The sequence below is a fragment of the Colletotrichum fioriniae genome (assembly GCF_027942845.1).
Source record: "Colletotrichum fioriniae strain IMI 355084 chromosome Unknown scaffold_3, whole genome shotgun sequence".
Lineage (NCBI taxonomy): Eukaryota > Fungi > Ascomycota > Sordariomycetes > Glomerellales > Glomerellaceae > Colletotrichum > Colletotrichum fioriniae.
The window spans coordinates 3,261,502-3,285,067 of record NW_027076839.1 but is presented as its reverse complement, the minus strand read 5'-3'; the positions used below and the strand labels follow the sequence as shown (position 1 = coordinate 3,285,067).

At 53.6% G+C, this 23,566-nt stretch overlaps 5 protein-coding genes across 5 annotated transcripts; 2 read left to right on the top strand and 3 right to left on the bottom strand.

Annotated features, from left to right (window-relative positions):
* Nucleotides 1-1,738: 1,738 nt before the first annotated feature.
* On the bottom strand, nt 1,739-2,588 carry N0V96_003769 (uncharacterized protein; the record flags this gene model as incomplete). Its single annotated transcript, XM_065756937.1, has 2 exons — nt 1,739-1,855; nt 2,052-2,588. 2 exons carry the CDS (start codon nt 2,586-2,588, stop codon nt 1,739-1,741), a joined length of 654 nt encoding a protein of 217 aa, XP_065614704.1.
* A 3,136-nt stretch (nt 2,589-5,724) lies between these two features.
* Nucleotides 5,725-9,068, bottom strand: N0V96_003768 (uncharacterized protein; the record flags this gene model as incomplete). The annotated part of the gene is made up of 5 exons (XM_065756936.1): nt 5,725-6,209; nt 6,313-6,485; nt 6,537-6,710; nt 6,770-6,833; nt 6,884-9,068. 5 exons carry the CDS (start codon nt 9,066-9,068, stop codon nt 5,725-5,727), a joined length of 3,081 nt encoding a protein of 1,026 aa, XP_065614703.1.
* A 4,688-nt stretch (nt 9,069-13,756) lies between these two features.
* Nucleotides 13,757-14,665, top strand: N0V96_003767 (uncharacterized protein; the record flags this gene model as incomplete). Its single annotated transcript, XM_053190578.1, has 2 exons — nt 13,757-14,214; nt 14,272-14,665. The coding sequence occupies 2 exons, from the start codon at nt 13,757-13,759 to the stop codon at nt 14,663-14,665; spliced, it is 852 nt and encodes a 283-aa protein (XP_053051987.1).
* Nucleotides 14,666-15,066: 401 nt separating this feature from the next.
* Nucleotides 15,067-18,444, bottom strand: FAR11 (Factor arrest protein 11; the record flags this gene model as incomplete). Its single annotated transcript, XM_053190580.2, has 8 exons — nt 15,067-15,379; nt 15,474-15,851; nt 15,898-16,027; nt 16,075-16,396; nt 16,445-17,311; nt 17,356-17,444; nt 17,498-17,640; nt 17,687-18,444. 8 exons carry the CDS (start codon nt 18,442-18,444, stop codon nt 15,067-15,069), a joined length of 3,000 nt encoding a protein of 999 aa, XP_053051989.2.
* Nucleotides 18,445-20,076: 1,632 nt separating this feature from the next.
* On the top strand, nt 20,077-22,005 carry N0V96_003765 (uncharacterized protein; the record flags this gene model as incomplete). The annotated part of the gene is made up of 3 exons (XM_053190581.1): nt 20,077-20,184; nt 20,243-21,494; nt 21,560-22,005. The coding sequence occupies 3 exons, from the start codon at nt 20,077-20,079 to the stop codon at nt 22,003-22,005; spliced, it is 1,806 nt and encodes a 601-aa protein (XP_053051990.1).
* Between the last annotated feature and the right edge of the window lie 1,561 nt (nt 22,006-23,566).

The window sequence follows — 23,566 nt, the reverse complement described above, 5'->3', positions numbered from 1 at the left end:
AACTTTACTACAACGCTTGACTGTATTCCACCCTCGCCAGCCTTTCTCTGCAACTCCCGAGAGACTCGAAGTTTTTCTCGGCACTCCGATCCATGTATCCAACGCCAACATTCCCAGGACGAGGCACAAGTTGCAGCAATCCGTCACCCTTGGGTGCTTGAGATCAATTTCACCGGAGCCGAGGAGCAAATATGAAGACAAGCGCAGGCCTAGCTTGACGATGATGGGATGGACCGACCCCGCCCGACGCACTTGAGTCTTCGGGCCTGCAAGAAAGGGAACGTCATGATTTGTTGACTGTGACGACCGCAAAGATTTGCAGCCCCGCCGTTGATGTTGACCTTCGTACACCACCATTCGGCACCGCAATGTTAGGATCAACTACGGAGACTCGGGGCCATATGCGTTGTGCATCCGTACGAACCCGGCCATTTTCTACTATGGATGCTGCGACTTTCCCATCTATTCTCAAGACCCGTGTTATGGAAACACAAGGAAATAGAGGCGGCTCCACTGACTACTTTCGAGGAACTTCAGGAAGAGCACAACAAACAAGGCTCTTGAATCGCCGCAGATCGACAACCAGGCCGTTGCCCCCACTCACTGTATCAACAATGGCCTATCCGTTCTCTTTCGTGAGCTGACCAACGTAGTGGGAAGAGTTTTTTCTTCTCTTCCTCATTTCCAGGCTATGGCTCCGCAACCGAATCCAGAAAAATGTGACAATCCTCTGTCCCCGGCACCCTTTTCCAACAAGGTCACTTGGTCCATCTGTATGTTCAGTCACCCACACGGTCTAGCTGCAGCAGATCCATACGAAGGGGACGAAATTCTCGCGACAAACTTCGCTGGGCGGCATATGAGGATGTTCACACAGAGGTACTGTAGCAACGGCCCAAATATTTTGCTACTCCCCGTTTTCGCCTGCGCAGTAGTCTCCGATTAGGTCTGGGGGCCATGCGGCATGCCACTATCAGCTGCAGCAGGCCACATGCAGCCTTGTTCGCCGTCGCAGGCCCCGCGTGAGGTGCGCCATCTTCAAGCTGCATCGAAGCATCGGCGGCGCATGAATGCATGTTGGCCCGGCCTGTCACCCCTCCACTAACAATAACGAGCGACACCAACGTGTCCTGGCCTTTGCGGATGCCCAACTATTAGTGTACTGCCGAGTCCCCCCTTTCGTAACAGGTTGCCTCCTCGCTTGAGCCTTGCCCACTATGTACACCGCCTCTTGCTCCCCACAGAGCCATAGAGGGTCATACAACCTCTCACTCTCGCACAGCTTCGGAACAGGCGCGACCGCCGACGGGTGCTCCATCGGTCCGCTGGCGGGCAAAATACGGCCTCTTGGCCTGGCTTACCTAACGATTGGCGGGCAGTCGTCCCACCCGCCGAAGCATCCATCTACGGCACCGGGGGGACACGGGGCCACGACCCGGAGTGCCCGCGGCGACAGTTTCAACGCCTGACGGATGGCCCACTGTCAGCGCGACCTTTGCATGTTCATACGAATATCGTCTCCCAGTCCACCAAACCCCTCTCGCTGGACTTTGAGCGTGGCGAGTGCAACCGCGAAGCCCAACTTGTGCGTCACGTCCCAAGTGTCGGCCTGACAGATCAGTCCGTACAGCATGCCCGCAACGAAGGTGTCTCCCGCCCCTACCGAGCTGTCCCCCCCATCTTGTTAGTATTGCACGCCAAGAAGAAAGTTGGGTGTTGAGCAGTGGTACGGCGTAGCTTACTCGACGACTTGCTTCACCGGCGTCTCGACTGGGCTTTTGACCAGCTGCGGGTCCTTGGGTGATATGCACCATGCTCCCTCAGCACCCCACGTAACCATGGCCAACGACCTATTCTGCAGTCAGCAAGTACGTGATGCGTGACCGTTGGACACGTCTTGACCGAACTCACGTTCGCGGCAACGATAGCGACTCTTTCCTCAGACAATCATCAGCGGACGTATACCCGCAGCCCTGTGCCGCCCTGTCAGTATGCACCACGCACTGCTGTGACTGGCGTACGCCAATGTCTGAAGAACGAACGTGACACACCTCAGCCCAGCTCTTGGAGTAGAAAACCACGTCCGCCTCAGCAGCGAGCTCTCTCAACCCCGCCCTACCCGGCCTCTCGACCTCGACGCTGACCGTCACCGCGTCATCGCCCAGGGCCCGCCGAAGAGCCAGAATGCAGCTCAGTGTCGTCTCCGGAACCCGTCCCTCAAAGTGCCACCACGTCCGGCCGCCTTTGCCGCGGAACGCCTCGACGACGTTGAGGAACTCGTCCGTCGTCATATCGGGCAGGTCATTGTGGTTCACAATTGTCCGGCTGCCGGTCGCCTCGCTGCGGAAGATGTAACTGCTCGCCGGCGCCTGATGGCCTTTGCGGAATAGGCAGTGATCAAATCTGATCTCCGTGGTGCTGGCGGCAGCGGCGGCAGTGGTATCTAGCGCGGACGGGAAGGAGGCTATGATCTGCGCCGTCGCCTGAGATTGACGCTCCGGCAGAGGCGAGACGAGGTGCATCGTCAGGGGCTCGATTTGTGAATGCGGGAGGTGCGCTGCGCGGGGGAGTTGCTGGAGGACTTCCATCGTGTTGGGGCAGTTGCCGCCCCTGCGTACGCGGATGCTCGTGGCTCGTAGCTTCAGGTCCTCTCCTGGGAAGTGAGGTACGCTTGAGAAGAAGAGTGTGAGTAGGATGCCCTCCTTTGATCACTGGGCGGGGTGAGAGCCTTGCCTGAGGACTGTGTCGACGTAGCACGCCCCGACGAGGATGAGATGCTTCATGTTGTGATGTGACGTGAGTGTTTTTCAAATGCCCGTTATCGTAGACGTTCTCGTGCGCATCGCATTCATCTCCAGGTTAAATCGCAATCACCTCCTATCAAATCGTAAATGCGACGAGATATAGGGTACGTGATTCACGAGATGCCCTACGACGATGCTTGCATCAGATGCTGCTGGCTGGATGTCCTTTTGGCCGATGAAGATGGTGTTATCGACAAACGCTTGGCCTAGAAAACGATGCGGCTGGTCGGCTTATCTTTTAACCGCCTACCATGTCGCGATAATGCAAGATTCCTGTTGCGCAACGCCCTTACGCCTTGCAGAGATGTCAAAGCAGTTCTTTTTGACCATCTTTTACCCTGCTTTCGGCGGTATGAACGTTGTCCTTGGTGAGAGAGATGAGACCTTCCGTGGGAGTTGTTCAAAGTGGTGGAAGGTGATGCCGCGGAGTCTCCTGGCGATGTCCGTCAAGGCGTATGTGTCGGGCGGGATGTTGTCTCTCTGAATGTCCTCCTTCAGGACCTTTGCATGTTGGGTACTAGGCTATACCATATCTTCCAAAGCTTGGTCGTCTAGTTCTCACTGTATTTATTGATGAGTAGTAAACGCATCCGCAGCGTTCGTCGGCTCTGCCAGATTAGAGCGACGATTATGTAAATCATGATCGAAATTGACGCGCCGTTTACATCTTTCAGCCATCGTATAGTCTGGTGCGCGTCCACATTTATTTCTCGTCCGCGGAGACAGAACCGCATGGTTTGTTTCCTGTTCAAGGGATTGACTTTCTACCAGATTGGATCGCCTGGAGCGAAAGCCCTCTGTTGCCGTCTTTTTCCTTATGGCCAAGACATTCTGTCCAGTTGAGATAGTCTCCTTCCATCGTTATCGTTTCTGGAAGCGTTCCTGTATTCATCGAGGAGTTCTTTGTTGGTAGACTGGTACCGTGTTCGCCTTCCGACAAGAGAGTAGGTAACAGCGTTAATGCCAATATATTGGAGGTTTCCGATGTATCGACTACAAGATAGTGTCTTCCTTGCGCCTTTAGTTTCAATTCAACCCAAGTCATTTGAATGCGTTCATGTGAGATAAAGTTTCTCTCCGCAAATGACAACCTGCCCATTGGATGGACGGTCTACTTCGTTCAGCCATGGTCGGTCTAGATGTATTATCAGCTTACGATGTAATACCAAACGTCCATACTTGGATGCGAAGCGAAATTTTGATGTGAGACTATGGTATACCAGCCAGCAACAGGTAATCTGCATCATCTTCGCTATAGTCTGGAGGCAATATCGGTGTTATTGATATGAGGGTCAAGATATCTCCAAGATACCAAAGCCTCGCAAACACGTTTGCCTAACTTAGTGGACCATCACTCAACCATTTTCCGGTTGGCCACCTTGAAGAATTACTTAGCTCCTTCTTCTTGGTCTCAGATGTGCTCGGAATTGTTGATGGATTTATAATATAGGAGATATACAGATGAGATTTGTGGGTAAAACCGCGGGTGAGATTCCCGGGACAGCTAGATTCAGCCTCGAGCTAATCAACTAGGAGCTCCGTTCAGAGTGAACAGCACGCGACGGCAGGACACAAGTCCCAAGGTAGCACTATACCCAGCGAGCCATATCGGATGTCCGCTAGAAGAAGAATTATTTGATAGAGAGCTCGCTTTTATCCCTAACTTCAACGGTACTCTTGCTTGGCAGGGATCGAGGCCGCCAACCCACCCTTGCAACGAGTCTACAGGACTCTGCAACTCCACTGCAATACGTCACATCCTAGTTTTCCGAGACGAAAAACCGTATGTGTAATCTTTACAGAAGAGAAAAGAAACACAAGAGCGAGTTCTGTCTGAGGAGGGGGCTGCGCCGCAGGGGGTTTCCTGGACCACACGACTTCTGGCTTTATGGAAGGCTGCGGCTATTACGTATCTTGAAATCTTGGTTCTCTGAACGTTTCAAGATATAGTCGTGGAAGGAGAATGGTTTAGCCACCTTGTAGTTGCTTATGCGTAATATGAGCATCCTGGTCCGAAGGTAAACCTGAACTTTTGTCTTTGCCGGTATGAGGGAATCTTTGCCTCCCTTCTCTCTCTTTATAGCTAGGTAGAGCATTTTAGCCAGACAAATCAGATCACAGCTTCTGGTCTGCCAATTGATACATGTTAGTCACAGTCATCTCTTTCTTATACAATATTGTATCCCCGATCTATCTGCCGTGTGCCCCAAAAACCCCTTTCAGACAGCTGGGCTGTTTTCATCATCTTGGCGATGCCTACCTGTCTGAACATCGACGGCAGGGTAAAGAAAAAAGGTAGCTCTTCGGTAGAAGAGGACAAGACGAGAATGAGGGCGACAGAGCCAACAGAAAGGTGAACGTCCTGGATGATCTGAACGGGATCTACGATTGGGGCACTCAACTCCTTCACTCTGAATAGAATCGATCAAGGTCAGTATCGAAGGGCCGGCAACTGGGATGAGGTCATAATATTAACGACAGAAAGCAAAGTTTACAACAATCCATTGACGGTGACGTTAGAGTACGGGGCTCCATCTTGAGTAGATAAACCGGTTGAAGATATGACCCAGACATTCAATACACTGCATGACTAAATCCTCGATTATGTTTCGTGGTCGTGATAATTCGAAAGAGTCGAGCGGGTTGCATTTCGAAAGCATGCGGATGGCGCATGTCTTGCCTGTCAAGCAGGGGAATTGGTAGGTCTCCAATCTAGATGACTACACATGTCCCATTCAATCTAACAGTAAAGAGAGAAATATGCATTATAATTGTATATAAATGGCCGAAATTCTTGGCCAAAGAGGTATCATATCTCCAATCTCATCGACGCCGAATGCATCTACATAATTATATGCTCCGATTCTAATGCCCATTTCCTCGTAATCTGCGAACCCCTATTCGCATCACTAAACCGCTCTCACTTTTTATATACTGACAAACGATTGCCGTTACCGCAGTATTCTGTGCTGGAACCCGTACACAGCATACTGCAATCGCTCAACGGGGCATCAAGCGACGTCGTCGGCAGGGAATTACCACAGTAGCACTCGCCGCCGTACTCCGTTCCGAAGTAGCTATACCCATCGCAGAATGCCGCGCACGCCTCGTTGGTCATCTTATCGCTGCTGGCCGTAGCCTTCCCATCCAGAGCGCGTCCGCCCTGCGCGGGTTCGGTGCGGCAGCCGAGGAAAGCATAGGCTCCGGCTGTGGCGGGCTGGCTGGGGCCCGTTACCTGCTTGTCGGACTGGTAGAGGGTCAGGCGGTTGCCGCCGCCGCAGTACTCGTACTTGTTGCCGCTGCAGGTCATGCTGCAGTCTGCCAGGGGGGCGGCGGCGCTCGTGGAGGCGAGGGTGTTGCCGCAGTAGCATTCGCTGCTGTATTCAGTGCCAAAGTACTTGTAGTCTGAGCAGTACGAGGCGCAGTACTCGAGCGTCATGTTGTCGCCAGAGGCGTAGTTCTTCTGACTCAGGGCGCGGACACCGTTGCCTTCCGTCCAGCAGCCTACCAGAGTGTAGGGCGAGATGGTAGGCCTGTGAGCTAGCGTCGGAGATGTGGTTGTTGAGGTTGAGACGGTGCTTGAGGCCGAAGGCGAGGCTGTCGATGAAGTGACGGCGCTGCTGGAGGATGAGACAATGCTCGATGAGGTGCTTGAGGAGGACGTGACACTGGTTGAGGATGCTACGCTGTTAGAAGAAGTAGAGCTGCTGGAAGATGCGACACTGCTCGAACTTGAAGTAGACACCGGCGACGAGGTCGAAGAGGTGCTGGAAGTAGAGGATGCAGATATCAGAGTAGAAGACGATGATCCGCTCGCCGCTGAGACACTGATAGAGCTCGTGGATGAAGAACTGCTCGAGGTCGTAGTAGCCACCGTCGAAGCCAAAGTAGACGAGGCACTGCCGACTTTGTACAGCTCCAGGCGGTTGCCGTCACCGCAGTACTGGTACGAGTTACCAGCACACTTCATGTTACACTCGCTCAGGGGCGCAGTCTTGCTGGTTGCTGCCAGGCTGTTACCGCAATAGCCTACTTTGTGTTAGTTCTCATCCATACCTCAAGATATAATCAACACTTACATTCGCGTCCATACTCAGTGCCGAAGAATGTATAGTCGGAGCAGAAAGAAGCACACTTGTCGAGAGTCATGTCGTCCGCAGCAGTCTGGGCAGCAGAAAGTGCGCGACCACCATCGGCCTCCGTCTGGCAGCCGACGAGTGAGTACTTGCCGACGGTGTTGATGTGTGCGAGAGTAGCCGTAGGAGCGGCCGTGGAGCTGCTGGTGCGGGTGGCGGTGGTCGAGTAGAGCTCAATGCGATTGCCGGCTCCGCAGTACTGGGTAGAATCACCAGAGCACTGCATGCTGCAATCGGCCAACGGTGCGGAACTGCTAGACGCAGCCAAAGAGTTGCCGCAGTAGCATTCGCGTCCGTATTCGGTACCCCAGTAGTCGAACCCCGTGCAGTTTGCCATGCAGCTGTCGAGGGTCATGCCGTCGTAAGCGAACGCGGCACCGCTGAGAGCTCGGCCACCAGAAGCCTCGGTCCAGCAGGAGACGAGCTTGTAGCCGCCCATGGTCTGTCTGTGTGAAATCGTAGCAGTCGCAGCCGCGCTGGACGTAGAAGACGACACTGTGACGCTGCCACATGTCGGAGACCCTCCCGTCCAGCTCGAACATGTCCCACCGATAGGGTCGGCCTTCTTGAACGGGTCAATCATGGCGGACGCGCCCTCTCCGCTGATGAAGTCAAAAGTCGACTCGAAACTGACGCCACCAGGAATGTTCGTGGTGACACTGTAAAAGGTGTAGCTGCCAACACAATCACCCTTGACCATGTCGACGGTCATCTTACCTAGCAGGGGCACCACGCTGCTTGTTCGCGCTGTCTTGTAAGAGATTTCTGCCTTGACCGGGAGAGACGTGCGGTCGTTGCGGACTGCGGCGACAAGTGTAACATCGCCAGAGTTCTGCGTTAAGCAGCTCTGGGACGTCTGGAGAAAGATACCGTCCTGAATCGGGTACCAGTTGCCATTGTTGTTAAATAATGTGCTCGAGCCATCGCTCTTGTTGATCGTCACAGTAAAGGACGAGATGCCCGTGCTGACCGGAATCTCCTGCCTGATGGGATACCAGGAGAAGCTGTCTTCCAAGCCCTTAGAAATACCCGAGATGGTGATTGTAAAGACACAGGAGCCAGTACCGCAGGTAGACCCGCCACTCCGGTTCTTATAGTTGATCGTCAGACTCGAGATGCCTGTGATGGCGGTAGTTCGGACGCGAATGTAGCCTGTAAGAGTCATGATGGTGGACGAAGTGAGGGAGAGCTGAAGCTGGGACGGCTTGACGGTGTAGGGTGCGATGGCATCGCCGAGAGTAACACCAGATGGCACGGTGTTGATCATCTTCTCGAAGACGGTCTTGCAGGTAGACTTGAAGACTGCGAGGTCGGTCATGGCCTTCACGGTGGCGTTCTTGTCGGAGCTGAAAACGACGAAATCGGAATTACTGGCTCGAGCAGTGCCCATTTTGATGACAAGCGGGTTCCGCGTGGTGCCATCTAGATATTCGGTCACAACTCTGTTGTCAAAGACACCGTTTGAGCTATCCATGGGCGCGGAGCCGTTGGTATTTGTGCCGTCTGGAACGATGGTTGGATTCTCGGCCGTGTGGACGCCGCCAATTGTATGGCCGCAAGCTGTGACTTGAATCATCTCTTGTGGAGTGAATCCCATGCGATTAAATTTCGAGTTGAAAACTTGGATGACTTCGTTGGGCTGCGGTACGCCTGCGGCTCCTTTCACGGTTGCGTCGATGCGGCCGGATCGGATTGCAACTGAGGGACCGCCGCACGACAGGACCGAAGTATAGACTCCAAGAGCGATGAGATCCGACATGCTGCTTTTGCGGGTCAAGTAATGTCCCATAAAGGTCAGAGTTGACGAAAAGGCAGGGCCGGTATTCTCGCCGGTGCTCGACAGCTCATATTGTATAGATGCATCCAACCCACCAACTCCTGTCCCTGCGTTGGCCGGTGCCATATCGTGAAAAGCGGTTCGCAGCCATTCTGCAGCAGTTTGGCGGCCGGTGCCCGTTGCCTCCTTGGCGCAGGGGAAGACGTTGTCGGCAAAGTGTCGCGATCCGAAATTGAACGACTGGTACATGATCTCCTCCAACTCGTCAATGTCCGAGGGCCATGTCGGATCAGCCTGGGCCTGTGAGGCTAAGCCGAGCAGGCTCAACAGTATTGATGATTTCACCTTCATGGTGGTATACTACCTCGACCACGAGGAAACCGAATTACAAAATGTAGTGCAAGTGAGTGACTTGGTCGTCCGTAATAATGACGGCTTGACCTTTGGATTAGGGCACTATGGAGGCATAGAGGGATCAAAGAAAGTGGAAAGGGTGTAGACGACGAAGGTAAAGCGAGGGATGAGAGAGGAAACAGAGATGAGATAGTGGCCCATGGCCGTTAGATATGAGAGACATGGTGTGAAACGACACCAGAACGGCGAAGGAATAGACCAAGAGATGCGGCAACAACTTTTTGCCAACATACACGAGCTGACCTTCGGAACCGTGGCGACCTGACCGCAAGAGACGGATGATCTAGGCACTCTGGGCAGGCCTAGGTTGTTGTGGAGGGGCTCTATCGCCAGCAAGGGCAGTAGTCTCCGTGTATGCTTTGTGTACGGAGTAGCGCCAAAAGAGAACGGTGGCACAGCTTGATCTTGCCCTGGTCTGTGACCTGTGGGAAGAGCGAGTGAGGTCCGGGTGGATGGGAGGCGAGTTCCCTAGTGTACTAGTGAAAGTCCCTTGAAGTGAGGGTGAGAGTGAGAGTGAGGGTGAGATTGATGGTAAGGGTGAGAAATTGAGAGTGAGTTCTTCGTATTTTTGGCAAAAATTGCCAAGGGTGCCAGGACCCCTCTTTCCCTTTCCGATTTAGTGCCAGCCTCGCATTGGATAGAACAAGATAAACTGGACAATACGGCTATCGTAATTGGTCGCGGGCATTTTGTGGCTGCTGTCGGTGCCAGCCGCAAAACCAGGGGTGCCGGGGTGACGATCCCCTGCCCCTGAGCACGGCTTACTTCACTTAACCTTAATCGGTTGGTTCAGGTCTTCGAGATACCCTCCAAAGGGGTTTTTGGAGAGTGAAATGGCCCAATGGTGCGTCGAGCCGTAAATTGCATCCCGACATTTTGGGTGGTGGTCTTGGCTTGGTGATGTTCGGAAGGTGGGAAAGCCCCTTCTCGGCATTCTCTTAGCAGGCCGAGTCAGCAAGGCAAAGCACTCTTGCACTTTGAGGACGGCGAGCTACGAGCCTGACCTCTCCTTCGGTTCGTATGTTTGGTGTGGCATCCTTGCCCCTGCCCTGCGTTGCCGATGCCAAACTATTGATGCCATGTCAACCATGGCGCTCCAGCTGATGCTGCAGAACGCATGCATCTCTTGTCTATATTGCAGCTTGCGTAATGCTCTCGACCTCATGCGCAGGATCTTTATCAATCCGGGGATTCGATGTTAGCGGAGAGGGGCTCAAGCAGAAGAACAAATCAGGACACGGACAGTTTGGCTGGCAATACCTCGTAGATTCGGCTCCGACGGCAAATTCAGTGTGTCTATCCGTACCAATGTGCATTGTCTTCGACGTTGGCAGCACATGAGAATCAAGCAGCCATTAGTACAGGGATTAAGGAACCTTTGAGAGGGGACAAGGAACTCGCATTTTCTGGGAACGCGCCAGATACCTTTGAGTCAGGGAGAACGATCTCTGCTCGCCTGTCCCGTCAATACTGGAACCCATCTCCCGCTGTCATCCCATCGCGACAGTTGCCAAGACGCTCTTGCCATGCTGAAGTCTGCCCAGCTTGGTCTCTCCACTAGGGCTAGGAGCGGGCTTTCCATGGACAAGTACTCGAAGACTCCTCCAGATTGCAATGGCTGAAGTTGTCATGGCGGCCAATTGTGGCTTCTGTTAGTGGAAACGTACTATCGTTTTTCGCCGCAATGTGGGCAATAAGCTGTCAAGCTAGCCCTTCCCCACGACCCGAGCGCCATATTACCTCAAGGATAGCGTGCGGTTTGCCCACCTGCTCGGCGTCGTGACTCGGTTCGTGATTCCCTTACGAAAGAGAAGGACAAAGGATGTCATCCCCACACCGAAACTCTACCGACTGACTGCTCGGGCAACGGTAGCAAGGCTGAACAAAGCCAAACACGCCAGGCCATGCGAGACAATAACCCATTACAGGCTCAACAAAGAGAATCCAACGGCCAAGAATAGCCGCCAAGTCGCACCGCGCTAGAGACAGCACACGAGTCCGATTCGAAGAGACCTTGTTCCGATGTTCCACCTTGAACGCCCACCAACACGGAAAATGGCTCAACATCGTGTTGAGACGCATCTTTCGGTGGAGTCTGGTTCGCTGATACCCCCAAGAGGTTCTACAAAGGTGACAAACGGTTAGGGGATGTCGGAAGGCGCCGAACAACCGACAAAAACCACGGCAGGAAAGTCCCAGGCAGGCACTATTGATAAGGTAGGGACCGAACGTAAATGACCGGCCCCACACAAGGGCTCCGGTACGGGACACCATGTGCCGGGGCCTCGGTGCCAGCCAGGAAAGCGGAGCCGTTGCCGTCCGTCAAGCCCTTCGCCCATGGACCCAACGCCGGTATCCTACGGGCAAACGCTTTCCGAAGCTATAGCAAGGCTGGGAATCGTCGGGTGCAACGGTAGATTTATTGACAGTCCTTGACCAGCCGCCCGCAGCCCACCGAACGCCCCTTCGGAAGCCTACCGGGAAGGTGCACGATCCGAAGCGTCCATATTCGGAAGGCATTCAATTCCGCAAGACATTACACAAACACAAACGGCGTCTCGTCTCGGAATTTTACGGTTTCTCTGCAACTCGAGATTGTTGCCCAGTGACACTCGAAGTGGACGACTGTGATGTATTGTCTAGATGCGAGGCACGTCACCGTCGAGCAAAAAGCCCTGGGCTAGTTCTCGGTCGAACCCTTCTTGCCCAAAACGATTGTATGGAACCCTTCTTTCTAGGTACCAGTAGTTTTCTTCGCGGGCCGAGGCACTTGGCTGGAATTTGACATCACAAATTTTCGTCGAAATCGTCCGATTGTCGACAGCTTAAAAGCCGCCGCTATGATTGCCGTCGGCGCTACCCGTCAGACAATGCGTCGATGAAGCAGGCAATGACATAATGTGACCGGATTGAGAGCATCACACAGACTTGACGCCTAGTCCGAAAAGACCAACAGTCCGACGTCAAGATAGCGAAGGACTGGTCACATTGAGAACCGCCCTGACTGCCCTATTATATACAAGTTGGCTAAGAAATAATGAGTCACTATTGTCTCTTCGAAGCAGCGATTATCTACGAGCTGTATAGAGGAATGATCATGAATTTCTGGCGGGCAGGCTTTCCCACGATCCGGGGAAACCCTGACATGACCAGGGGAAACGACCAGGACTGCAAATCCACAAAAAACCTGGCAGCGGGAAGAACAAACTCTACGCGAAACTTGACGGAGAAGAGACGTACCGTGGTTGCATAGCTGATGATCAATTATCTCATGCGTAGGACCGCCCTTGCAATTGGGCGCCGGCCCGCCAATGATCTTCAACAGCCCAGACCAGACCTTTAAACCGAGACATACTATAGCGACGCGTACAATACACTAAGGGATGTCTTGTAGGTATAGGCATGAGCTAGCCAGACCAAGACAGAGACAGGACAAAAACCGGACCCAGCGGGGTTGAACGCAGTCTCAAATTGAGCAGAGGGGATTCCAGACGTGACAGACGGTCAGAATGCGGGCATTGTCAAACTTCGCAGTCTGCCAGTATGGATAAATGCTGGAAATCAGTCATAAATCCGAGAAGCTGCTCCGAGAACCGTCCAAAGGGAGATGGTCCCGGGAAAGCTGAAAAACTCTGCCGTTCTTAAACTCTAGCCGTCTTGGACATGAAGTATCCCAGGGCTCCACGACTTCTCGGTATACTGTAGGTTTTTAGTCATGAACACCACCTTTACAACGTCAACATACGGGTCTGGGCTCTGGGCTATCCCGTGTGAGCCGATGAAATGTGCGGCCAACCCTGGCATGGAAAGCTAGGGGGCAGTGGAAACTCTCAGTCACAGCAAAAGCGAAAGGTAAAATGGGAAGACCCCTGGGAAACCGAGTGATCCCGATCCCCACACCTTCAAGGTTCACAAAGTCATTCGCCCCGCCAAAGCCACAGACGACCCCACCACCGTGGCCGTGCCGGCCCTCCGGCACAGAAGAAGTGGAGAAGCCGTCTTCACTCCGGCCCAATCACGGCGACGTCTGTCCCTCCAAGACGCCTGACATCATCGGACTCCACTTGCCTACAACCCCCATTCAGCCACAACGGCCTCCGTCATCGACGCTGCAAACAGCGCCCCAGACCAAGAACCTGACGCCTGTCCTCCGTCATTGGGTGAATTGGCTTCAAACTTTGGGGGTGTTGGTGTGTGGTGAATACACTGACTGTGTATGCGTAGAACGCAAAGAACATGTTCCAGGAATAAACGGGGATGGGGCGGAGACAGCCCAAGACAGGCTTGAACAGCGCTGTACCTTGCCACGATCTACGCAATGGAGCGGGATCGGGCTGTCCATTTACCGGCAGACAGAGCAGGGAGGCAGCCCTTGTTTCCTTCTTCCTTCCTTCCATTTAACCTTTAATTCTTAAGGGTCTCGAGCCTCCCCCATTCGTTCACCTTGACTCTTATCTCATCCCACCTCACCTTCGGTATCCAGGGTGTGACTCGAACGACAAAAGGGACATCCGAACAAAGTCAGCCAAACAAACAAGCTTCCGAGTACACTGAACACATACAAACAGTCAACTCAACCAAGAAGAAAAAAGAAAAAGGAAGAAGCTCCAACACAAGCCGCAAAAATGGGCTTCGCATTGAAATTCCTTCAGTGGTTCATCCGCGGCGTCCAGCTGGGCTGCTCCATCCTCATCCTCGCAATCTTCTCCTACTTCCTCGCGACCCTCCACAACCACTCCCTTCCGATATCAAATTCCATCCGCGCCGTCGAGGGCATCTCAGGCGCCGCTACCCTCTACACGTTGGTCGGCCTCTTACTGCTCTGCTGCCTCGCGGGGCTCGCCTTCACCTCCTTCATCGCCATCGTCCTCGACGTCGCCTTCATCGGCGCCTTCATCTACGTCGCTGTCGCCAACAAGGGCGGCGCCGGAACCTGCTCCGGCACCGTCAGCACGCCCTTTGGCGACGGCCCCGCCGACGGCGAGCCGACTAACACGGGAAGCGACGGCTGGACTCACCTCCCCAGTTTGCGCACGGCTTGTAAGCTGCAGACTGCCTGCTTTGCAGTCTCCATTGTCGCAATGTAAGTTTGATCCTATGGCAAAGCTTGGAAACTCTCAGCTAACAAAATGAAACTTAGCTTCTTCTTCATCTTCTCCATCCTCGTCGAGGTCGCCCTCGCCCGCCACCATCGCAAGGAGAAGCGCTTCGGCCCCAGCCCGAAGAACAACTATACCTCGGGCTCGGGCACTAAGCCCGGCTTCTTCAGCAGCTTCCGCCGCCGCGGCCGCGCCGACACCGCGACCAACGACAACGCTCTGCCCATGCACACCAGCCCGGACCAGGTTCGCCCCAGCTACGCTACCGAGACCACCGCCGTTGCTCAGGACGCCGGCTACCCCAAATACGAAGGCGCTTACGGTAACACCACGACGGCGACTGGCGGTGCCAACGGCTACGAGTATGGCCATGAGACTGGTACCACGCAGCCGCCTCCTAGGCACTACAACGATGGTGTTTACGACAGAGTCTAGACATAAATGAGATGGGCATTGAAATGAGTCCACATAATGAGTCGAAGAGAGAAGCAAAGCTGGTCTAGGTTGGTAAAGATACCCAGGAAATTGAGGAGTTTTGCCGTCGTTTTGGAGGCGATGGTTGTTTGTTGTCATTCTAGTTACGATTCAATTGATGATATACCTTGAATCAATCATGTACATAGTGACCTTGCTTGACCAATAGTTGTACTTGGATCGTGGCTATGTTCGTGCACGTCATAAAATGCGTTTGAGCCTCTAGGACTAAGCTATTGGGTGACAGGGTAATCCATTCTCCCGCAAAAAGTCGCCCGGCACCGTCCGTTAGCTTTTAGTAACCTACTCCAGACACTCGTCAAGTGTCAGCATACCTCGTAACTTTGACGCGTAGAGTAATTTTATGGCCAGCCGGCCGCATCGTGCTCCCACTCACTGTTTGCGCCGTCGTCGGCCCCGACATCAGCCCAATTCATGTCCAGCTTCTCCAGCTCCCTTGTAAAAAAGTCTTGCTCCTCGCGCAGGGCAGCCCGTAGCTCGGCCGCAATCTTGTCCGGGTATCGCCGCACATTGAACCAGTGCGTCAGACTGCGTAGTGCCTGCTCCAGTGGCAGCGCCGAGTCCACCTCGGCATCAACGTCGCTGCCGGCCAACCACTCGTCACGCAGTTCAGGTCGGCAATGTAAATACACCGCCGTGATGACGCGCATGTTGCTCTGCCGCCACTTACGGCCGCAGTAGGGTACTTGGTTTTTGAACAGCTTCAAGGTGTATAGTCGGAGTTCTGGCTGGGGAATTTTGAGGGGACTTGCGGAGAATATTGGCAGACTTGTACTGCACCAGAAGAAGATTCCGGTGAGCTTTGTGCTTGCAAATCTTTTGCATGATTCGGAGGTAGTTGATCAAAGAGAAGAAGTTTCTTCTCGAAAAATCAGTGATGGGCTCTGCTGGTAGGTCGCCAACAGGATATCCGAGCTCATCAACTTCAGGTCGCACCGCGGCTTGTCCTTCAAGCTTGCTGGTGTCGTCGCCATCGCGGGTGGCGGCGGTCGCGACGCGAGGAGGTGACCGCCTTCTCTTGATAGGCGGTGGCGCCGCTTCGTCCTCGCTCTCCTCCTCCTCCGGCTCTGCCTGTACAGGCGACGTTTCCTTGAATTTCGACCGCAGATTGCAGAAGTGAAAGAAGCTAATCAGTCAGTTTGTGTCGCGTGAGGGCTGGGAACATCACACACCTGTTCTCCAACCGATCCGTTTTGCTGTCTACGACCTGTTGAACATCCTGATGGGCGAACAGCTTGAGCACTAGCGGGAGGTAGTTAGAATCCAGCAAAAGTTGCGTCATGTATTCGGATTTCAGAACGTCTGCGGCCTGGTCAGTTTATGCCTCGGGTAAGACCAAGCATACTCACGAGAGACTCTGAGCCACTTCAATAGAAGCAGGAGAATGCCAGTAATAGCCTTTGTAGTGATTTCCCGGGATCGCGCGGCATCGACCTCCTCCGGTGACATCTCAGGCAGCTCTGGGAGGCCACCTCCAGCTGAAGAGGGGTCTTGGGGCTGCTGTTGTCTATTAGGTCCAGGGCCGCCGTTCATACCGCCATTGGCACCTCTGCCGGCCATGCTTGGGTGCTGTTGACCTTGCGGAGGTTGCGACAACACAGCGGTGACGTTCATAAGTATCGGCCTCAGGAGGACGATTACAAGCGACTGCAGATGAGGCAGGGATTCTTTCTGTTAAAGTGTCAGTCAAACTCAGCTCAAAGTGCCAAAACCACCCACGTAGAAGCTTTCGACAGCAAGCAAACGCCGCTTGATCTCATCTTTTACTTGGTCTGCTGAAGGGCCGCAGTCGATTTCGGGCTCTCGCATCGAAAGTTGCGCTTCTCTACGCTCCTCAGCTTTGGTCTCCGCCTTGAACGCAGCAATCTCTTGCTTCTCTTCAAGGGTCAGCCCCTCGAGGTCGAGATTATCAACATCGCTGTCGTCGCCATCTGCTTCCCACCCTCTCTCGAATTTGAGAAAGCTTTCACGTTCTTCCCACAGCTGTCGCGTAGCACGGGTCATGCGAACCCTCTTTGCAAATAATTCGCCTGCCTCCAAGATGGACGCAGGAATATCACTGCCCTCCCACCTGCGACCGACAAGCTGTTCCTGCAAGCCAGCTCCACCTTTACCACCAGCGCTGTTGCTTGTGGCATCTAGAGGTGGGTACATGAATGGGAAATTCTGGTTCGTCTGGTAGTTTTGCTTTTTGCCGCCCTTGCCCCCAACACCAGGAGACGGCGGCGGTGATGGAGCCGGCGTCGCAATGTGCACGGGTTGGTGCAAGATAGAAGCGCCGCCGCTCTGTGAGGTGGGCGGTCCCGGAAAAATTCCATTGGCTGCGCTGGTCCTCGTGGGCTGATTTGGTATGGGTGGAAGAAGGGTTGTGTTCTCAGGTTCTAGAGGAATGAGTGTCCGCGGAGGGACATAGGCCGGATACTTGGATGTGAGCTCTTGTCGGAACACATGGTAATCTAGAGGTGATGCCGTGATAAAGTCTTTGGACTTTGCATTGGGTGATTCATTTGTTGCCTTTTTCGCCTCGTCTACCTCTTTTGTGCCGCCGAAAACGAGCAGGATAGTTTTCCAGAAGAGGAGGAAAATCTATACTTGTTAGTATGGATTGCGCATGACATAAATAATCGTACCTGGCTGGATGGCATCAGATTCCCATCGTCCCAACGTAGCTTCGAGGTTGCGAGCGACATAAAATCAACCAGTCCAGGTTGAAGAGAAACTGATAGTAGTCAGTCCAGTCTTCCCTAGATAGGTTGAGTGCATGTGACTTACGAAGCTCGGCTCTGGTGGCCTCCAGTTCTTTGGGGAAGCTCAGTGCCTCCTGGATAATGACATACATGATGGTCATGAGATTAATAAGTTCATCCTGGGCTTCTTGGGCGCCACCGGGCTGGACGAGGCGAGCATCATCCGACCTGCTTGAGTAAGCCTACATCGCAGCACATTGCCTGGGGTACTCACCAGAATACATCAAAGCAGCTCTGCAGAGCCGACCAAACAGTGTTAATGCCGTCCAAAGATGTCAGAAAGCTGATGCTTGATCTGATAGCCTCTAATTGTGTCGCACTGGCAGCCGACCTCCTATCACCTACAGTGTCAGGCGTCGAAGTATCGCCCCATCGACCTAGCACTAGGTACAAAACTTTGCCGATATGCGCAGCACGTTGTGTCGGGTCCTTGACTTGAAGACCATCTAGGGCATCTAGCGTGAACCTGGCCTTGGTCTGGTGCTCCGTCTCTTCCCAAGTTGTCTGTATATCGTAGTCGTGCTGCCACTGCCATTCGAAGGCTCGCTGAGCGGCGTTCAGTCGCACCCATTGCCAAAACTGGTAAACAAACCATTCGTCAACCTCTTCGTCGTGGACACTCATGTCATTGTAGACGAAATCGTAGGCGACAGGCTCGCCACGACTGAACTCGGCAACGATTTTACGAAGCTGCATCAATGACAGCGAGTCTGTAGGCTGCTGAGGTTCGGGCGCAGGAGGCATTGGGGCCGGGGGTATCGGAACTGGCGCCGGAGCAGGAGAGGGTGCAGATGAGTTTCTCTGCAAGGACGGCCGTGGTGGAGGCGGAGGAGGTGGATTGCTCGGATCGGGACCAACGTCTGCGACGACAGCGTCCGCTACCACAGCATCTGCAACATCGCCGGTCAGTGGCGGTACCTTTTCGGCGGCGCCACCATCGTTGGCAGGCCGCGAGGGCCACAAAGAGTTCATCCTGTGAGGAGGTGGAGGTGCGTCGATGGGAGTATCATGCTCCAAGAGGTTGTGGGTAGACAGGCAGGAGTCGAGTGTGCTTCATCCGAGGAGATTAATGGATCCCAGAGGAAAACCTCGCGTCGATAACGTGTCGGATCGTATGGGGGGCGAAGTTTCGGTTGCTCAGCGCGGAAGCATTCTGATGTGGTCGCGGTGAAGATGCAGCGATCAGGAGGGATGCTGTTTGCGCTGCAGCTTGTGATTGGTTGGACAGCTGGTTCTTGGTGGTTTGGCGGGGTGTGCCTTGATGTGCGACCCAGCTCTAGCTTCTTATCGCTTATCGCTTATCGGATGTCTTATCTGGATAGAATATTAGGTCATCCCTCCTTATTTGTCAGGACTCTCCAGTGACAACCGTACATAGGGTGATCGGATACCAGTAGGGTAATCTTCGACCCAACAGGAAGTGGAAGAGTGACATGTGCCTGGCAATGCTTGTCGCTTACACTACCTTACATTGCATGGGGAAACAAACTCATTCGAGGCAGCCAAGGCAATGGAGTGATCGTCTCATGTTAGATAGTACGCGAGCAGCATCACCCGATGTTAATCAGCAGTCAGCATCCCAATGGGTGTCTAGCTTTAGATCCTTACTGTGCAGACTTTCCCCCAAGAGTAGATAGATAGTCATGCGGACGTCCGCAAGGTCAACTCGGTTGGTATTAGGCCCTGGTCACTTTGGCCATCTGGCGCTTACCTCTTCCTTCATTCCCTGATGTACTACATTCCATCTCAGAGGTACACTGACGAAGAACTGCAAAGCTGACAAGTGCAGAAACATAATACCCATGGTACGTTTCCTTATCCAGCCCGAGAATCAGGTTGGCTCTGTAAGTCCCACCGCCTAAAACAGCAACGACGTCAGCGACTTGTCTCCCTACGGAGTACTGACCGGTTCTTCGGCAGCACAAGCCACAGGCAGATAGGCCCCCCACCTCACTAATCCTGCCCGCAGTGAGTTCCATGTTGGTCAGCTCGGCCCACTCCGGGCGAACCAGCACCCTAATGGCTACGGATAATGCTGCAATCATCACTAACACCTTGGCCCCGCTGAGTGAAGAAGCTTCCATCCGTTGGAGCTGAGGTGGGCAGCTCTTACTCTGCAACCTCTACTACATTAGTTTCCTTTGATAGATTTCCGCCTACCGTTTCTCCGAGTCACACTCTTTAGAACAAAACCTTTATTCATTCATCGTATAGGCCTCGGCATTGGCAGCAACCTGGATCCTAGTTTCTGTTCATTCATACTTTCGGGGAACGTGCCTCGGGGTTGCAATCGCGAATACTTTCTGCATGCCCAATTGCCTCATTGCCACTGCATATGGGCACTGTACGACGCAAAGAAGAGAGACAGCCACTTGATAACTTCCTCTTCGCGAACGCGGTCGAGATAGACTTTCAATTTGCCAACGATTGGACCTGCTGTTCAACGCTCTCAAAACTGCTTCCTTTTTCAATCCGCTGCTAATGCTGTGAGACCGCGTCGAAGTCGTCTACAAGTACCAGCCGCGATCAAGCTACCCCGCCATTGTCGCGACTTTTCCAACTTGTTTCGCCTTCTTCGTCATCGCAACACTCTTGCTTCCGGAAATGGGTGCCGAGACTACCAACGACGAGACGGAGAAGCGTGTTGGTTTTGAGAAAGAGGAGGATGCGCATTCAAGCGGAAGCGACGATGACTACCAAAAGGCTGTCGAGGTATGTGAATTTGAAGGCGTCATGTCAAACAGCAAGCCTCATATTAAGACTTTGATAGGTCACTTTTGATCCCGGAAACCCTTACCGGCGCAAGAGTTCTCTAGTCACGTCCGAGTCCTCCAGGCCTTTGCCGCGACATCCTAGCCGGAGAACCGAGTGCATCGTACACCAGTTCCTCGAAAGCCAGAGAAAGGCTCGAAACGCGGTAGCCTCAGCCAGCAACCATGGTTCTCGATCGAATTCGGTATCAAGCGCCTCGAAAGCCACCACGGACAACTATCACCACGGTCATCCCACTTACGAGAACTCTCATCGGCAGGTGGGTGCTTGTGATGTATCTGGGGAATCGGGCATGTCGAAAACTGTTGAGCCCAAGGGACGGCTCGCTAAGCAAAGAGCGTCGATTCTGGCCGCCGATAGCCCCGAAGGTAGTGACGTTGGTCAGGCTGACGAAAAGTCCTGGCGATCCGAGATTATCAAGTCTGCTTCGCAAATCGACCTCACCCATTCTGACGACGACGACGAGCTGCATAGCCGACTACTCACCAAGAAGCAGCTTAGTGAAATGGCTTGGGGAGTCCGAGAGCTCAGCAGACGGCTCAGCAGTATGCGCATCAGATTCCGCGTAAAGACGATTTTTCTCTTGACCAAGATCCACGATGCTGATCTGATCGCCCGCACACGAGAACTAACCAAATGGCTTCTGTCTCATGAGCGGGACGTTGTGTATACAGTCTACGTGGAAGAAAAGTTTAAAGACAACAAAAAGTTCAATGCGACGGGGATAGTTGAAGAGCTCAAGAAAGACGTTGCCGAGTCGGGAACATCGAAATCTGGGACAAGCGAGGAAGGCATATCGAAGCGTCTCCGATACTGGAACGAAGACATGTGTCGCAACCGACCGCACATGTTCGACTTTGTCATTTCATTGGGAGGCGACGGTACCGTACTATACGCCAGCTGGCTATTCCAGCGCATTGTCCCGCCGGTGCTGAGCTTCTCCCTCGGAAGTTTGGGTTTCTTGACGAAATTTGATTTCGAGGACTACCAAAGTATCCTCGAGAATGCCTTCAATAAGGGTGTTACAGTCAGCTTGCGCTTGCGGTTTGAGGGAACCATCATGAGGAGCCAGACGAGGAAACAACTGGCGGACGGCGAAGAGAGCAGCTCGAGCCAAGACGACGACGGACGAAAGCTCGACCTCGTCGAAGAGCTTGTAGGCGAGGAGAGGGAGGATGAGCACACCCATAAACCAGACGGCACCTTTGAGATATTGAACGAGATCGTTGTGGATCGTGGCCCCAATCCCAGTAAGTCCTCGACCATGCTTCCTTGCCGAGCGAACTCTAGATTACTGATCCTGCGACCCCAATAGCAATGTCATACACTGAAATCTTCGGTGACGACGAACACTTCACCTCCGTCTTGGCAGACGGCATTTGCGTTTCGACCCCAACGGGCTCCACCGCCTACAACCTGGCGGCCGGCGGCTCCCTCTGCCACCCGGAGAACCCCGTCATGCTCGTAACTGCTATCTGCGCACACACGCTCTCGTTCCGCCCCATCATTCTCCCCGATACCATTGTACTTCGTGTGGGCGTGCCCTACGACGCGAGGACCAACTCGTGGGCTAGCTTCGACGGCCGCGAGCGCGTGGAGCTATTCCCCGGAGACTACGTGACGATCAGCGCCAGCCGTTATCCCTTTGCCAGCGTGCAGGCTCAGGGCCGGCGAAGCGAAGACTGGGTCAACAGTATCAGCGGTAAGCTGGGCTGGAATACGCGCCAAAAGCAAAAGGAATACAAGGAATGGGAGAGGTAGATTTGTTCGTCTGGCAATTCGACGATCAACGACAAAAAGTTCAGAAGAGTTCCGCGACACGCAGAGTCCAAAGGCTTGGCTTCGGATAGCAACTTTCCGAGCGACTGTCAGTCGGTAAGCTGTCACCATCGAGAGCTCACGTGGTCGCACGCAGACGACGAGGATGGGCACTTTGACACATTTCAAATCTTTTGTCACTTGCCGCGTGGCCAGCCCAGGAAGGACGCACACACAGCAACTACATCCTGCCTTCCGGAGGACTATAAATCCAAACGCCAAGCCCCGGAGATGGTTCACGTCTTTGAGAGAACGTCTTTTTGGGTCTTTCAGAGGTGAGAACATCCCGTCTTCGGGATGGTGGCCACTTGGCCTCCGAGATTGAAGATCGACTAGGTTCACGAACGCAACTAAGCTTTGCCTTTGAGCTTGGCACTACGTCTTTCAGCCTAGCCTGAGTGCGATGTGAGTTGCGAGGAAAGAGCATGGCTCTGAGAAATCATAGCAGCGCAGCCGTCTTAGTAGCAATCTGATTGTCCATCTGGCTTCGAGACGGGCTCCGGACGTCGTTTTCGTGCTCGCCATCTACGATTGTCTTCCACGTTGGCCGACACTCCTCCATCTTATCAAGTCCATAACGGAAACAGTCCAGTAGGCAGACTGTGCGCAGGAGGCAGACAACATTACCCAGATGATGGTCAGACAGACTTATCTCTACGGGTGTTGAAGTGTTTCCTCCCCCCAAGACACGAAGGAAAAACCGCAACCCAGGGCAATCCACGCCAAACATGACAAAACGAACGCGGCAAGCTAAAACACCGACCGGCGTCACCCGCCCAACCTCGCTGGCCCTACGTCTTCCAGGGCAGGGCACCTTACTGAGGCCTTACACTACTCACGGATAGGCCGCCTCGCGGGCTTCGCAGCGCATCTATTGCCCGCTCGGTCGTACCCGCGGATACCCTTGGTCATGGGTCTGGCTTCTCCCACCTCCCGCACAGCCAGGATGGCCCCTGAGTCACGCGCTGACAAAGGAAACGCTACAATTCTCCCATTGGGTCTTGTACCCCTGGGCGATTTCAGCATGGATACCGCCGATGGTTGTATGCGGCTCTATTAGTATCTACTAGGGTAAGGGGACTTGTGACAGATGCTGCGACGTCCCGCTGGTCCCATGTTCGCCGGCAACACAATGGGACGTCTCACAACCACAACAACTCGGAACTGATCGCCATACGTCCACAGGCGGTCAATAGGCGGCTTTTTTTGCCCTTTGAGCTGCAGGTTCCACATAATGCCTACATGTTTTTCATGCAGGAACCGCCACGCAGGCTCAACGTCTGGTCGATTTTTCGCTTGAGACGAAACAGGCATTTTTGGATTCCGGTCGTTTCTACCAAGGTATGCTACATGCACTAAAAAAGGAACTCTCAAGGAAAGCATGGCAAGCAGGAGTCGGAGCTATCAATAATCGCTGGGCAATGTTTGGGTAGATGGCAAAGAGGTATTTTTTGAGATAGAGAAGAACAAGAAAAGAAAAAAAAAATTCAGATACACGACCACT